Genomic DNA, 18,028 nt, shown 5'->3' with positions numbered 1-18,028 from the left:
TTAAACAATAAAATTACGTCAAAAATTTTTTTTCTAAAATTTTCCTGAAAATCCATGTTTTCTTATCTAACGTCGCGCAGCCGGCATATACCGCTTCTCTAATATGAGTATTTTAAACATAATCTTAAACGATAGCTCACGTGCTGGTGGCAAAGTTGGGCAGGTTGTTGCTTGTTATGGGTGTACACATAGAGTTTTAAGAAATCATCTATTTTAAAAAAATGCGTCTGGAATTTTATATTAAGTTTATATTGGCATACCAACGGTGGGACACCCTGTATAATATCCCTAGCTGCGCTCCGCGGTTTCACCCGCGTGGCTCCGCTCCTCTTGATGATATAATATAGCCTATAGCCTTCCTCGATGAATGGGCTATCTAACACCGAAAGAATTTTTCAAATCGGACCAGTAGTCCCTGGGATTAGCGCATTCAACCAACCAAACATACTCTTCAACTTTATAATACTATAAGTATAGATTACTATAGATACTAGTTGAAAAACTCGGATTCACTCGCTTTTAAATAAAAAGTTTCACAAAGTTTCATCTACTGGGAAAGCCAACGATATTTCTGTTTGGAATTCCCTGCCATTAAATCAGCTCAGACTATCTAAAGTTTCAAATGATTTGCGTCAATACTTTCTCTTGGTTATAAGTAAGCAAAGTAAATCTATAATTATATACTACTACCTGCGCCCCGCGTTTCACCCGCATTGCTCTTAGCGAGATTATATATAGCCTATAGCCTTCCTCGATAAATCGGCTATCTAACACCGAAAGAATTTTTCAAATCGGACCAGTAGTTCCTGAGATTAGAGCGTTCAAACAAACAAACTCTTTAGCTTTATAATATTAGTATAGATTAGTTTTTACTATCTATATCTATAACATAAAAACTACTTCAAGTAAAGCAGAAGAGGTTTAATTGAAGGAACAAATAGTTTAAATTGTTTTTTTTTTGTGTTTGATAGTCGATATATCATAAAACACCACGATTAGACTTTTTAGTCTTACGATTCTCTACCTTTTGGTAGAGAATCGTAAAGTAGAGCAGTAACGAAAAATATTGCAAAAGCGGGAAAAATATTCTTTATAAGAGTAGACAAAGTTGCGTGGGTTAACTAGTTATTTTATATGTACTAGCTTTTTCTAAAACCTAATTAATTATATGCTAAACCTTTCCTCGAGAATCACTTTTTCTATTAAAAAACCGCATCAAAATCCGTTGCGTAGTTTTAAAGATTTAAGCATACATAGGGACATAGAAAGCGACTTTGTTTTATATACTATGTACCTAGTGATAGTGACTATTGACATAAAAAAAATATCTCTGTGTTTAACGAGCTTTTATTATATTTTTAAGATAACCTTAAACTTGAACCGTGAACGTAATCAGGGCCAGTGACGCAACAAATGTATAATGTAATAATATTGTTTATATGTATACTAATAGATAAGTATGTTTAATATTGTATTTATTTAAACACCTGAAAACAGACATTTTTATGTTTCTACGTCAATAATTTGCAACCATTATAATATAGGTAGGTACCTCAATGACATTTTATTTCTATATATAATATCATTGAGGTACCTACTATATTTTATGTAATTATCAGTGTTGCCAACTTAGTGCTTTCGGCACTAGATCTAGTGGTTTTTTCATGTATTAGTGCTTAAAATTCAATTTCAGTGACTAGTGCCCAATCTAGTGCTTTTTAAGAACGTAATACTAAATAAAACAACGATTTCGTTCTTCCTAAAGGATTTTTTTAACGATTAGCGCCCTTTTTGACTGAAAATACATAAACTAGTTCTTTTTTGGTGTTGCTTTAGTTCCTTTTCGAAAATTGAGTTGGTAATTATTATATAACTATACTTAACTAATACGAAACACTTGCTCACGCTACTAAACATTTGAAATCGCATCGGAATATACCAAGCCGTTTCGCATGTCATAAACATATATTTTAACCGATCTCAAAAAGTTCCCCGGTTCCCAGAAAATCTTACCAGTTCATACCTTAGGGTTACCATGACGTCATTTATTTAGGAATATTTAAAATTATTAATGAACATATTTTTACACCTTAAGGCTGCAGTCTAGCAAAATTGCGTTTTCAACAAGTTATTTGACAATTTTTTCCCGGCTAATGAAATGATAAACTGAATTTTTTTTTCTTGTTTATCAATTAGTGTTATATACGCAATGCGCGTGAATTTTTTCACATTTATAAAGTTACTTTATGTTACCTTAATCAGGCCTTCAAGATAAGTCTCTTTCCCCCAAAGACATTTCGAGCTAAGTTTGTGCACTCACTACGTTGCAACCGATTACAATTTATACAATCTGATCAGCGCATTATTATCCTTATATAGTCGTTATTAAAAACTGCTGAATACAATTGCCGAAAAACTTATGATTTTCTTAATTAGAACGTTATAAATTCATTAAATTTCCCATTTTTTGCCTTACAAAATCTATTGATAAATACTGCTAAAAGTTATTTTTTCCATTAATTTATTCGAGTTGGTTGAAGACCAATGAGTATTAATCCTTTAAAAAAAATTTTTTTTGAATTTTGATAATTCTTTAAATATTAAAAAAATATTTAAAATAATTAGGAAAAATCCTAGCGAATTTCTTTAGTCGCGCTCCTTGGGCCGGAGCGTTCTGACGTGTGCTCTACGCTCGATTTTCCTTCATACCGAAGTGAAAGTTGCTCTACTTCATTAAATTTAATATTTTTGTTAATTGATTATTTTTATCTTAGTTTTGTGCAAATATTCGTATTTTTAAACATTTGATTTCGATATGGAAAATAAACGAAAAAAATACGCGTGTAACTACTAGAAAAAAAATTATCTTCGAACATAAAGTTAATGAAACCAAATAGATTGCAAAGGTGATTGGCAACAATTTCTTTATTTTACGGGGTGTCAGTAAAGGGATGTATATTTCTTTAAAACTAAAGTAAGCTCATAAATTTTCTTATAATATAATTTTTTTGAAGTTCCAAAAATGTTTATTTTTCGTTTGAGAAATACGAAATATAATATAAACTTGTATTGAGAACTTGAACTTCCCAAGTTCATCCGGGGAAATCCCCATACGGGGAAAATGATTTGTTTACTCCAAAATTGATCCGAGGTGTTTTAATTTTTTCTTCTAGTCATTTTCAACGTAGCGGCATGTTGTTTGATTATTAATTTTGTAACTTAAATACAGGATGTTGGTTTTATATTCTGATCTTACAGACGCGCTGACAAATTTAGTCCGCCATTTCTAGTTTAGTCTACCAACTCTAAGTACCAATATTAAAACGAATGGATTATCATCACATCATCAAAACTCAGATGTAATGGAAGATCACAATAACATAGAAAATTCAGTGGGTGTTGAGAACTAAACAAACAGAAGTAACAGAGACGCGAAGAATAAAAAAAGAGGACGAAAACGATAATTCGTTGATGCTTTCCCTTTTCGACGTATTGTTAGGGTACATCACCAATCTGCAAAAAACAAAACTGATGATTCCCAATTGCTGATTAAAAATGAAAAACAAATAATCGACAACAGTGGTGAAAATTTGCTGATCACAATGAAACATCCTTCAGTGGTAAAATGTATCGGTGAACAGCGTAAAGGAGAGGAGGACAGGAAAACATTATGAATGTGGATGGTGAATTGTATACAGGGTGTAATCGATAAGTATGTGCAGGCGATTATGACGTTATTATTGCAGGTATCAAAAAACTTAAAACTGATATCGAAATTACTTTACCTAATGAGCAAAATGACAATAATAACTTTTTAAAAGTATAACGAGAAATATCTAAAAAATTTACTTTATACACTCCCATATCAAAAAGGGAAAATGGGACTAGTAGAAGTTAAATGTCTAATTCCGGCAAAAGACATGAATGCGGAAGATGCGGTTAAAAAAATTTAATATTTGAAATACAATGCAAAAAATAACACTTTTAAGAATCATGAGTCATGACTATTTTTTCCAAATTCAGGGACAACTAAACGTTGCAGAAGCAGAAGTCTGCTTATTTGCTGTTTGGACTGGAGTGAATCATTCGTTAAAAATAGAATATATAAAAAAGTATGTAACGTTTAGGCAAAATAAAATGATGGACCATTATCAAGATTTTACATAAATTGCCTACTGTCAGAATTGATTGATTCGAGACTTCAGCATTCGATGCCCATCAAGGACCCATCCTATATCATTCAAGCGATTGAAAAAAAAGAGATAAATCCAGTGCAACCGATAAAGCATCAGAATGCTAGCAAAAGATTTATTAGGTTTATCAATATAAAATTATAAATCTATATATTATACATAATATAATAAATCTGTAGAAGACGCGAAGACTGACATCCGCGCGGACGGAGTCGCGGGCGGAAGCTAGTCAGAAATAAATATCTTTTGTTTTCATTTGCGTATTTTTCTATTTTATAATTTTTTAACACAAACATTACATTTTTTTATTATATACAAAATTTGTTTATCCGTTTTATTAGTTAAACTGAACAACTTTCACTAAGAAACTTAGGTCGAAAAAAATGTATAGAGTTATGCATTTTGTATGGAAAGCTTATTTTTTTTTATATTTCGTCCAAATTTCTTTGTAAAAGTTGATCAGTTATATAAACATGAAGTTGAAGATATCAATAGAAAGTATTCGCAAATTTTGTGTACTGATAAAAAAAAATCACCCGGTGTAATTTTCACGAAAATTGTTTCAAATTGTCATTTTTGGTACTTATTACGAATATTAAATTAAACGAATGATTTAATTTTTAAAAATTAAGTGGAGCAACTTTCCCTTAGTACATTTGTATTATTTACATATAGGATGACAGGATGCATTTGTTTGCACTACTAGACCAAGCCCTTAAAAACAACTTATAATACTATAACATATATATTATATTGTAAAATATAGTATACTAGCTTCCGCCCACGACTTTGTACGTGCATCCTCGTTTTTACCCGTTCCCGCAAGAATTTCGGGAAATCCTTTCTTAGCGGATGCCTACGTCCTAACATCTACCTGCATGCCAAATTTCAGCCCGATACGTCCAGTGGTTTGGGCTGTGCGTTGATAGATCACTATATCAGTCACCTTTGAGTTTTATATATTAATTTATTAAAATATAGATTAATTTAATGAGCTTTTATTATATTTTTAAGATAACCTTTGAACGTATTCAGGGCCAGTGACGCAACAAATGTATAATGCAATAATATTGTTTATATATTGCATACGCTTATCACCTATGTATGTTTAATATTGTATTTATTTAAACACCTGAAAACAGACATTTTTATGTTTGTACGTCAATAATTTGCAACCATTATAATTATATACATATGTTTTATGTAATTATTATATAACCACAGTATATAACATTACTATAACTGATACGAAACACTTGCTAACGCTACTAAACATTTGAAATCGCATCGAAATATACCAAGCCGTTTCGCATGTCATAAACATATATTTTAACCGATCTCAAAAAGTTCCCCGGTTCCCAGAAAATCTTACCCGTTCATACCTTAGGATTACCATGACGTCATTTATTTAGGAATATTTAAAATTAATTAACATATTTTTACACCTTAAAAACAACGTATATATATAATATTGTAAAATATAGTACATATATTAATTTACGATATTACCTAATAATAAAAAAAATGCGAGATTTATACAAAAATAATTTTAGGACAAAGTATTTTAATTTTCACCCTATCCTTTCATTTAAAATCGATACTGTAGTTAGCTATGAAAGCCAACATACATATTATAAACTAGCGGTCCGCCCCGGCTTCGCCCGTGGTACATATTTCGCAATAAAAGGTAGCCTATGTTCTTTCTCAGGGTCTAAAGATTATCTGTACCAAATTTCATCAAAATCGGTCCAGTAGTTTATGCGTGAAAACCATACATACATACATATTACATTATACATACATACAAACTTTTCCTCTTTATAATATTAGTATAGATACACGCTTTTACATAGGTTCACTATTATAATTCGTATAAATTACTTATAGCATACCAGACAGATATATAGACTTTTACATAATTCATTATTACCATTCGCTTAAATATATAGACTATCCGAATAACATTTGAGCATTTTTATGTAAAAGTGATAATATTAAACAAACAAATTAAATATCAAAAAACCCGTATTATATAATTGAGTATCTAGTTTATAAACATGCTAAAAAATTATAATAGAAAATGTCCAATTGCCTAATTTTATCCAGAAAAGATCGGACGTTTTTAACCGACTTAAAAAAAGTGGTTCATAATTCGTCTGTATTTAATATTTATAAGTTTGTTAATCTCATAAATTTCGCTTAGACGATTCTGATGATTCTTTTTTATTGTAAAGCTTTTTCCCGTCTGGTGATATACTTATTTTGAAGCTCCGAAGGTTTTACTTTAGTTAATATGTGATTCGTAAAAACTTACGAATTAATTATACAAGCAAGTAAAATAGTTTTAAATATTCATTAATTAATGTTTTAACATGCGCTACCCCAATAAGATAAATCGAACATTTATTTATAGAAACAATATATGAATAAATTATATCACTAAAAAAGTCCTCAATGAAACGGAAACATGGTCACATGACTTTCTTTATTTGCAAAAAAACCGGTAAAATATAGACACACTTTTGAACCGGTTTTCAAGATATGTTATTGACCGTTGCATTGACGTCATAACTGCAAGCTTCGAAGAATCGTGATTAACCGACTTTTAAAAATGCGGTTAATGTTTCAGTGTTATGCCTAGTATACATAACAACATAATATATAGGTAGCTCTTCACTACATGTACTGTATATATTAAACAAAGGCGGTTTCAGCCTGTATGTTTACATGCTTAGATTTTAAAATTGCGCAACCGATTTCGATTAGGTTTTTAATAGATAGAGTGGTTCTCGGAGAAGGTTTAAGTATACAGTTTATAAGGTTTTAGACAAAGCGGGTGAAACCGCGTGCAAAAAGCTAGTATGTCGTAAAGCTTGTATTAAAAGTTGATTTAAGAGTCGTTGAAAAATTTAAAATACTAAATGAATTGATTGAATAAATGCATGAAATTATGAGCAATTTAGAATTTTACGATATATTATAGTAAACTAGTTACAATAAATTTAAATAAATACAGCTTTCTGCTCAAGATAAAACTTATGTTTTATGTATGTCCTACAACTGACATTTATTCTATTTTTAACGTTTTAGCAAATATTGGAACTTATCAAAATTCGAGCATTTAACTCGTCTGCTCTTCGTCTGCTTATAGTATAATATTATAATCTATGGCTATGTAAAACCATAGATAATATTATAATAGTAAAATGTAAAAAAAGATACAATATACATATACAATGTACAATATTGCCAAAATCTCGATTCTATAAAGTATAATAGAATACAAAATAATACTGATTCTTGAAGAACCAATAAGAAACTATTGTATGTGTAAAAAAGTTAAGTCGCTTGTCCCCTAGTGGGGTAAGGGGCAGATGCATTTTTACATCTGTTTCACTGATCGATTTTCTTTAGAGACAAGTAGGTGATCAGCCTTCTGTGTCCTGCCAGACCGAGACATTTTTTTTCGTCGTCTCCAGCGGGAATCGAACCCAGGACCCCTCGGTGTTACGCTCATGCGTGCATGTTACGCTCATATACAATGTACCAAGGAGGCGGTCAAATATTGTATTCGAGTATTGTAATAAAACATGTTGAATGCAAAATATATACCTACTTATAAATAGGTAATTTTGAACAAAATTGTACAAATGGCTTTATTGTAAAAAATGTAATTGTTTTTATAATACTTTATATATATTTTTTCAAATGAAATATTGTAATTAATAATTATAATAAAACATCATTATTAATTATTTTTATTGTTCTGTTGAAACCACGTTGACACCGATTATTTATGATTATTTTATTCATGACTAGCTGTGCTCCGCGGTTTCACCCACATTGCTCCGCTCCTGTTGGTCTAAGCGTAATGATATTAAGCCTATAGCCTTCCTCGATAAATGGGCTATCTAACACCGAAAGAATTTTTCAAATCGGACAAGTAGTTCCCGAGATTCAAACAAACAAACTCTTCAGCTTTATAATATTAGTATAGATTACTTAATATTTTTTTGAAGCATAACTATCATGATTTACCAAATAACTAGGTATAATAGGTACCTATATTATATTTACTTATTTTGTAATTATTCATTTTAAAATCGTCATGATAGCACATCAAATAATTACTTTACTAAAAGACAATCAAACCTGTATGAAAAACCTAGTTAAAAGATAAGAACTTTTGACCACATGACGTATTTGAGATTCTTCAACCGGTCGCGGTCAAAGACCACAATTATAACAAATACCAATATGATTGGTACAAAAAATTATAATTTCCTGTTACTGACCAGTAAACGTGACGTAAGACGTTTAGTGCGAATTTGACAGGTTAAAAATAAACGAACTCAAAATTAAAATCAAACATTTAACTCTCATTGATGTATTGATATCTATTTAAAAAGAGCGTGTGTGTCGAGCACACGTGTCAGAAGTAAAACTTCTTTGGTAAGATTCAAAGATACCAAAATCATCGCCTTACTCCATGAGGTAACGGCATTGCCATGAAATTTTACTCTCAACGCGCCTAAAGAAATTTCACTTCAAAAATAACGAAACTCAAAATGAAACTCGAATGTTTATTTAACTCTCGTTGATTTTTTCATTCATACTTGGTTGTAGTATATAGCCCTTTTATTAGCTAAAACATACATATTGATTTATAAAAATCATAGAATTAGTTCTTGTTACTACTGCAAATTATTATTTATACAGGATGTCCCACTATTGGTATACTAAGCGCGAAGGGACTTTCAGTTTTGCATACACTGATCACGTAAAAAATACTTAAACAACAAAATTACGCCAAAAAATTTTTGCTTAATTTTTCCTTAAAATCCATGTTTTCGTCTCTAGCTTCGCGCAGCCGGCATATACCGCTTTGCTAATGTGAGCATTTTGTCTATGAAAACATAATCTTAAACGATAGCCTACGTGCGGGTGGCCAAGTTGAGCGGGTTGCTTGTTAGGGGTGTACACATAGAGTTTTAAGGATTCATCTATTTGTCAAAAAAATTCGTCTGATATTTTATAAGTATTTTTTACGTACTCAGAGTATGCAAAACTATAACCTCCTTGGGGCTTAGTATACCGTTGCTGGGACACCCTGTATAGCTTTATTAAAATAGCTTTGTATAAACAATGATATTATAATAATATACAAATCCATGCAAACAAATCCAACTAACCAAACAATAACACATTCATCCATTCTTGAGTCATACATCATGGTCAGACGTTTTTTAGGGTTCCGTACCGAAACGGTAAAACGGGACCCTATTACTGAGACTTCGTTGTCTGTGTCTCCAGGCTGTATCTCATAAACCGTGATAGCTAGAAAGCTGAAATTTTCACAAATGATGTATTTCCGTTGCCGCTATAACAACAAATACTAAAAATTAAAAATATTGTATATTAAGGGGGGTACCATACCCATAGTACGGAACCCTTCGTACGCGAGTCCGACTCGCACTTGGCCGGTTTTATTTTTAATCACTAGATTTTTCCAGTATTCTCACTGCGTAGTATAAGTAATAAAATCTGATTCTAGCCAATTATCGCCAATTAAACTGTTTATGGGTATATATTATGTAATCATGTGTGGTTTATGGAAACTATTCATCATGCTTACAGTTTAACCAATTATTTTAAAAGAGGTTATTGTACACGTGTAAGCTATAAAAGCTTATTTTTAACAAGGATAATATTGTTACATTTTCAAAGATAATAATAAGATATGTACTTGTCTATAATCTATGTGCTGAATTAGATTTAACTAGCTGCGCTCCGCGGTTTCACGTTCACCCGCATGGCTACGCTCCTGTTGATCATAGCGTATAGCCTTCCTCGATAAATGGGCTATCTAACACCGAAATAATTTTTCAAATCGGACCAATAGTTCCTGAGATTAGCGCGTTCAAACAAATAAATTCTTCAGCTTTATAATATTAAGTATAAATTCAACTTAACAGGGAAATTCCAAATCTTTTTTTAATATATATTATGCTGTTAAATAAATATGTAATTGTTTAAATTGTTCAAATCTAATTTTGCAGTGGCGGTACGCAACCCTCCCAGAGAAGCTGGCTACTCTCCTCGCGGCTATCTCCGGCTTCATATGTTCTAGTGGAATGGTAGCTGCTGTATTGATATATGGTGAATTAACAGCACTATTCGTGCAGAGGAATAATGCGAAAGATCGGCCGTCTAGTAGAATGATCTTGACGATTTTTGGAGGAGCTAATAAGTTGTGAGTATTTGTGTTGAAAGATAGTAGTAATAGTCTTTGAGTGTGAGTTTTTACCGGCCGAATTGATACTCATTTTTTGAAGTGAAATTTCTTTATCGGTGTTGTAAAAAAATTTAGTGTAACATTTTTCCGTTACGCGCCATCTTGTTTTTATCCCTACCACGCGTGATTGACGTATTTCTGTAAAGTTGCATATAGTTAATAAATTATTTTTTGAAAAATAAGGTCATAAAGAAGTTCCACTTCTTACGTGTGTACACTAGTACACGCACATATTTTTTATTTGTTGTAAACTTGTGCACTAGGCAAGTCATTAATTTACACATTTTTTTTTTTCTGAAAACATGTATCTCATAAATACATTTAGAAATAAATATTCATATGTTTACTACAATGTTTATATCTACCTATTTTTCTAGTAGTAAAGAACAAACGCAAATAATGTGCACTATTTTTTTTCCATCAATGAAATATTCTTATTTACACAATGATTCGTGTTTTCTACTCTATTCTATTCTATAATCCTTCTAGATACGACAGCAACAGAACACTCCACATGGACGCATTGGTCGATGACTCTGTCTCTTTCGCACTTGCGAGTGTTGCCATCATGGCGGCTCAATTGTTGTTCGCGGCGACAGCTGTCAGTTTGGCTAATTGGGCTGCTGTGAGAATGGTTAGTATTTTGAAAATAGGGGGTATAACATGGCTATAAGCTCAGCATGAAAAAATAAAACATTCTTTTCTATAAATTTATAAATTTGAATGCCATAAAACCAAAAAAATATATACATTCTTTTCTAGTTTACCTAAAAACGATTTGTATTTGAAAATGACCCGCATACCTGGTAATAAAGTCAAAACTAAAAAATAACATAAATTTTGTATTCGATAATTTTGTATCATAATATTTAGATTATTATTTACTACATCTTCGAAAAGTTTGTAAAAATTAGAGCTGGCAAGTATGTGTGTAGTTTCTTATATCATGTATCTATCTGCCTCCTAATTTATATTGAACTAGCGGTCCGCCCCGGCTTCGCCCGTGGTACATATGAAAAATAGATGTTGGCCGATTCTCAGACTTACCCGATATGCACAGAAAATTTCATGAGAATCGGTCCACCCGTTTCGGAGGAGTATGCAGACTAATATTGTGACACGAGAATTTTATATATAAGATAATTTGTCATAACTAGTAAACTTTTTTCGAAATTTTTCTTCAGAAATAGAAGAAAGAGTTGATTACATAAAGTTGTATATTTGCTGATCTAAGTTGCTGATATAGAGTTTATTCATCATTTCTTTATTATAAACTAGCTTCCGCCCGCGACTCCGTCCGCGCGGAAAAATTATGATTTATTTTTTTCTACGTATTTTTCCAGGATAAAAAGTATCCTATTTTATGCCCATAATAATAAGGTATAATTATACCAAGTTTCATCGAAATCGAACTGTTAGTTTTCACGTGATGCCTGAACATACAGACAGACAGACAAAAATTTTATTAATCACATATTTGGGTTTGGTATCGATCCAGTAACACTATGCTATATATTTTTTTCAATATTTTCAATGTACAGAATTGACCCTTCTACAGATTTATTATATGTATAGATTTAGTTTATCTGTCAGTTAAACCACAGATAATGTATGAATATTTACATCAAGAAGTGTCAGATATCAAGGACATTATCAGCAAGTGATTTATTATATTTATCTTCCAGATAACAAGAATACGATGGCGACTGTTACGCTCAGTGTTAAGTCAGGAAACAGCTTTCTTTGACACAAACACGTCAATGAATTTTGCTACAACTATTACTGAGTAAGTGAACTGAATCTATTTTATCTGTTTAAAATTTTATACCCCCTTTATAACTCAAACATTTATTGAAGTGAAACTTCTTTATTCGCGTTGAGAGTAAAATTTCAAGGCAACATCATGGAAGGCGACGATTTAGAATCTTTGAATCTTGTTAAAGAAGTTTCACTTCTGACAATTGTGATCGGCACACACGCTTTTTTTATTCAATTTAACTTCTGGAAGCACTTTTGAATAGTCATAAGTCATAACATAGTTTTACCATTTAACACCGATTCAGAAAGCAATTTCTACGGAGAAGAACCGGCAAGAAACTCCATAGTTGCTCTTTTAAAATAATACCATTGAAAATGTGATTTGTGTGTCTATTTCAATGTAGTATAGTATTTTACAGCTTTAGCAACTATGCTAAATGTCAAATAGACACAGACTTTGTATTAATTTTTAATTGTATCTCTTTGTATTGCGTAGTATATCTTTTGTACCGCTTTCTTCTAAGCGGTACAAAAGATATATGCATATATGAAGTTTGTAACTTTATAACAAGCATTAATTTTTTTTTGGTTTATAGATCAATCAATTAGCAAATCGATATTCTCAACTGTATAAACTGAATTTGTGGTATAAATAGTACCTACAAGCGGCAAATTATTATTATTATAGTATAGTATTGGAAAAATAGATGTTAAAATGGTAAATTCGTAATAATATAATGCATCGTGAAAATTTATTTATGTTTTTTTTTGACCCCTTTCCCAGGGACACAGAAAAGCTTCGCGCTGGTGTTGGCCAACATGTAGCAATGATAAGCTATTTAGTTGGCAATGTTGTCAACTCGTCAACAGTAGCCATGGTGTACGGTTGGCAGCTAACGTTGGCCGGGTTGGCGGTTGTGCCGATAGCTTTGGTTGTCACCGCTACTGTTGCAAAGGTAGGTTTTAATAGGAAGATAGAAAAAAAATATGTTTATTATAATGGCATGACACACAGAATAATACACATAAAATTTTGAGTGGAAAGAAAACAGAAAAGATATAATAGCAAACAGTATATAAAACAAACACAATGAAAACATTTCGTCAATAAATTTACGTTACGTGCAAGTAGAAGGTAAGAATGAATTTTCTTTGTAGAGCAAGTAGGAGGTAGGAATAAATTTACTTTGTAGTGCAGGTAGGAGTTAGGAATAAATTTACTTTGTATTGCAAGTAGGAGGTAGGAATAAATTTACTTTGTAGTGCAGGTAGGAGTTAGGAATAAATTAATTTTGTAGTGCAAATAAGAGGTAGGAACATAGAGGAGAGTAATAGGGGTAGGAATAAATTGACTTTGCACTGTAGGAAGTAGGAAAAAATTGAATGTGTAGTGCAAGTAGGTTAAGTATTTAGTTCCATGTTATATGAAAATCTACGTACCATCTATTCCAGTACCAAACACGTTGTTCGTCAGAGGAAGTGACGTCATACGGTACAGCTGGTCGAGTGGTTGAACAAGCGCTCGCTGCTATACGTACAGTACGTGCTTATGGTGGGGAGGGGAAGGAGGTTGAGAGGTGAGTTTTGATTTGAAAATAGGTGAGGAATATAGTGAAAAACAGATGATAATAATTTTACGAAATAGGAACAGGTTGTTAGTTATGTTTAAAAAGTGTGTTTGTTCGTTTGTTTTATTTTTTTTCAACTTGCATCGGAGCGATTTAACGGCAAGATTTTTTTTAGAAGGCTAGAATTGCATCGGCTACTTTTTACCGCATCATTTACATGGAAAGATCCTTATTCCAAGACAATTTTTTGTACCTTGATTTATAACTGGTATTGCACAAGGTATAATATTTATTTCCAGTTACAAATAGCCCTTCACTGGCGCGAGCAAAGCCGTATACCATGTTCTGTAATTTTAACTGACAAGCAATGCGACAGTTAAAATTATATCCCAACTAATCTTATAAATGCGAAAGTGCGTTTGCTCTGTTTGTTTGTTGTTCTCATATCGCATCGGATTTTAATAATAATATAATTTTTGTGTATCGAGGGAGTTGGGAGGCTTCAGTGACATCGATTGTTTCTTACCTCATGATATACATCATTTCCATGAAAATATCAATTTTTCAAGATTATTTTTTGTACTTTGAAAAAACTAGTCTTGCAAATGGTTTAATATTTGTTTCTAGCTACAAACACTCGCTCATTGGGGCTAGTAAAGCCGCTTACCGTCGCTGTGCGTGGGCAGCCACTGGCTCAGGGCTCGGTTGGCTGCTCACGTACAGCCTCAACGCGGTCGTGTTCGCGTACGGCGCCGCGCTCTGCGTGCGCGACATGGACCTGCCGCCTGAGCGCATGGCGTACCACCCAGGCGTGATGGTGTCGGTGAGTGTAGCTAGCAGTACACTAGCACTGACACTAACACATTGACACGAACACATTGACACTAACACATTGACACTAACGCACTCGGTTGGCTGCTCACGTACAGCCTCAACGCGGTCGTGTCGAGTGATTTTTTTATTTTAAGTGCCCCAGCAAACGTTCCATTACCACTTTTTCGTGTTTTCTCTCCATAAGAACTTTCATTGTGTCTTAACAAAAACGTTTAAAAATTTAGCCGAATTGGTCGATCCGTTCTCGAGATTTTCGCTTAGCAACACAATTGGCAACTTATTTTTATTCAAATCAATTGTATTATTTTATAACATGACATGAACATTTATTCACACGCACACTTAACTTGACCCCATACACTGTCACTTCCAAAATCTGGTTTCCAGTCTTTTGAAATCTCTGTTTATAGTAACAAATTCGTTTTGCCAACAAATGGTGTCCCCTTTTGGTGTGAAAGCTTTCTATTTTAAATTCCAGTATTTCAAAATTAAATTAATCTGAATTAGAATATATGTATAACATTATTTAATTTTTAAATACAAAGAAAGCGAAATACAAAAAATATGTAATCATCAACATGATAATAATTAATAACATACATCGCAAAAAAGGGTATCTAATTCAGTAGGCAGCCACTAACATACAATAAACACCTAGACTCACAATCATGCTCATAAAATACCTAAACTAAAACAACGCGTCTATTACTGTTTAAATGAACATATACAATAGACTTTTATCATTACTGTCACGTTATAAGGTATTCATTTCAATGAATGTTTTATCTCGTATTTACGACGAACTTCTAACAGGCGATTGTGACTTGTGAGTCTAATTATTTATAGTTCGTTAATATAATTGTGAGTTAAGTTGTTGATAGTGCGTTAATTTAGTGACCATGTATAACATAATATACACCACACCAAACCATTAATCTTATTTCAAACAATATTCTGACCACAAAAACATTCTAGGTACTATTCTGCTGTTTCGCAGCAGCACAAAACATTGCCATGTGCAATCCACACTTGGAAATATTCTCAACAGCAAGAGGTGCAGCTAAATCCCTCTTTAAAATATTGGAGAAAAAATCGAAAATAAACGCTCTAGAAGACTCTGGAATCAAACCGGAGAAGTTTAAGGGCAATATCGTGTTTGAGAACTTGTATTTCAATTATCCGTCGAGACCGGATGTTAAGGTAATTTTTAAACCATGTTTTCATACAAAAATGATATAGTTTTCATACTTGCTTTGTTTATTTTTTACTACACATGATTTTTTAGGTATTTTTTTCTCGTTTATATTAATATTAATGTTTTTACAAAATTCTAGTTTACAACTTTACAACAGTAATTTGTGACAGGTTCAAAAAGACGAATTTACATAAAAATTTCTTATAACTTTGAAATTATTTCGTAACACACAACCTTAAAAAAATCACAGAAATTTTTTATATACAAGTCTTTACGATAAGATTTCCTAATTAATATATTCAATTAAATTGTCATACATAATTCATACCAAATTACAAATTTTCCTAAATAATACAAATTATTTTAAAAGCCATTCCTAATTATAAATTTTCCTAAGTAATACAAAATATTATAAAAACCAGGTACTCCGAGGACTAACACTACGCATAAACGCGGGTGAAACAGTAGCTCTTGTAGGCAGCTCTGGCAGTGGCAAATCGACATTATTACAATTATTGCTAAGAGCATATGAACCCGATGATGGGAATGTCACTGTGGATGGGAATAACTTGAAGGAATTGAATTTACACCACTTTAGGACTAGTATTGGTGAGTTTTAGTAGTAATTGGTAGTCTTAGAATAAATTTGTAGGTATTAGTAGTTAGCTCTAAAATATTTCAATGGTAGGTATATTAGTAGTGCAACTTTAGGTTGAATATTGGTGGGTTTTATATCAGAAATTGGTAGGTTTTCGTTGGTAAGATGATAGAATTAACTTAGTTAGTGTCAACTTTACTACAAGAGTATAAGAAAGAGCATACGATCTTGATGCTTGCAATATTACTGCTGATGGGAATAACTTGAAGGAGTTAAATTTACACTACTTTAGGACTAGTATTGGTGAGTTGGTAGAAACGGGTAAATTTGGTAATTTTAAATGGCAGAAATATGTAAGAAATATCTTATTGTTCTAGGATTCACAGTTTGGTATAAATTCCTTTGCAATTATTGCAAATAGCATATGATATTTTGATAGAAATAGGTTTAGGAGTGGTGATTTATTTTATTAAAGGTTGAAATGAGAATTTTTTTAACTATTATATTAATTAAATTATTAAATGTATTAAATAATAAATGAATTAACAGGTGTAGTAGGCCAAGAGCCAGTGCTATTCAGTGGCACAATACGTGACAACATCACGCTAGGAGTAGATGGCGCTAGTGAGCAAGATATTATACAAGCGGCTAAAACTGCGCACGCACACACTTTTATAAGCAAACTTGTTAATGTAAGTATTTATTTATTATTATAGATACGATTTTTGGTTGAGGTACATATTTAAATTAATATTTATAATAATTTATTTTGTTTATTGAGGAGGTTATTTTTAATAATAGCCAAGATTATAATAAACGTGGAAATGAATAAATTGTGTAAAAAAACCGTTAATTATTTAGTAAAAAATGAGTGTTATAAATTTTGCTACATTTTAATGAAAATATCGCTTATTCTATTTTTATTCTGTATGCTTGTCCGTTACCGTGCAACTTACTGAATTTTTTTTTCGTCTTTCTGGTATAAAAATTGACGCTTTTTTTATTTTACAATGATTTAACATGTTTGACAGTAAGCGAAAAGATAGAACAGCCACTGTATTTTTTTAACTATAATTAATTCTTTTCTTTCTTAAGGGTTACGATACAACAATAGGCGAGGGTGGGGCTCAATTATCGGGAGGACAAAAACAAAGGGTTGCTATAGCTAGAGCTTTATTGAGAAAACCCGCCATTTTGTTGTTGGACGAACCGACATCTGCGTTGGACCCGGCTTCAGAGAAACAGGTATTTATGAAAATAATTGTATTTGTATTTCAGGTTTTTAGTTTTAAAATGAGGAAAAAAAATGGAAAAAATCTATCATTAGCTGTTAAGATTTGAATATGATTCTTTCGCTGTTGGTACCGCAAAAAATTAAAAAAAAAATGTATTTTATTTATTTCTGGCTTGCTTGCAAGAAGCCTCATATAAGTGAGACTGCATATTGTGATTATTGCTTTTATATGCTTAGTGTCGTAAGTTAATTTAAATAACTAATAGAAAAAATAAACAGTTTTAACAGAAAAACAACCTACCACGTTTATCTATTTCTTAACTATTTGAAAAATTTAATGAAAATAATATGTT

At 31.8% G+C, this 18,028-nt stretch overlaps 1 protein-coding gene across 1 annotated transcript in view; it reads left to right on the top strand.

Annotated features, from left to right (window-relative positions):
• Positions 1-18,028, top strand: part of LOC149475500 (multidrug resistance protein homolog 49-like) — a 44,589-nt gene that overhangs the window by 14,231 nt on the left and 12,330 nt on the right. Inside the window, exons 2-11 of the mRNA XM_089713328.1 lie at positions 10,253-10,446; positions 10,978-11,122; positions 12,174-12,274; positions 13,031-13,202; positions 13,699-13,823; positions 14,442-14,637; positions 15,624-15,848; positions 16,266-16,452; positions 16,991-17,133; positions 17,537-17,686. Coding sequence (XP_089569454.1) covers positions 10,253-10,446; positions 10,978-11,122; positions 12,174-12,274; positions 13,031-13,202; positions 13,699-13,823; positions 14,442-14,637; positions 15,624-15,848; positions 16,266-16,452; positions 16,991-17,133; positions 17,537-17,686 — 1,638 coding nt within the window. The remainder of the gene's footprint in view (positions 1-10,252; positions 10,447-10,977; positions 11,123-12,173; positions 12,275-13,030; positions 13,203-13,698; positions 13,824-14,441; positions 14,638-15,623; positions 15,849-16,265; positions 16,453-16,990; positions 17,134-17,536; positions 17,687-18,028) is intronic.

This window comes from Colias philodice, chromosome 30, assembly GCF_061535455.1.
Source record: "Colias philodice isolate Cphi_HAF_F1 chromosome 30, ilColPhil1 Martin Lab GWU primary, whole genome shotgun sequence".
Lineage (NCBI taxonomy): Eukaryota > Metazoa > Arthropoda > Insecta > Lepidoptera > Pieridae > Colias > Colias philodice.
The sequence above is the reverse complement of the archived record's forward strand: the minus strand, read 5'-3'. Positions and strand labels throughout refer to the sequence as shown.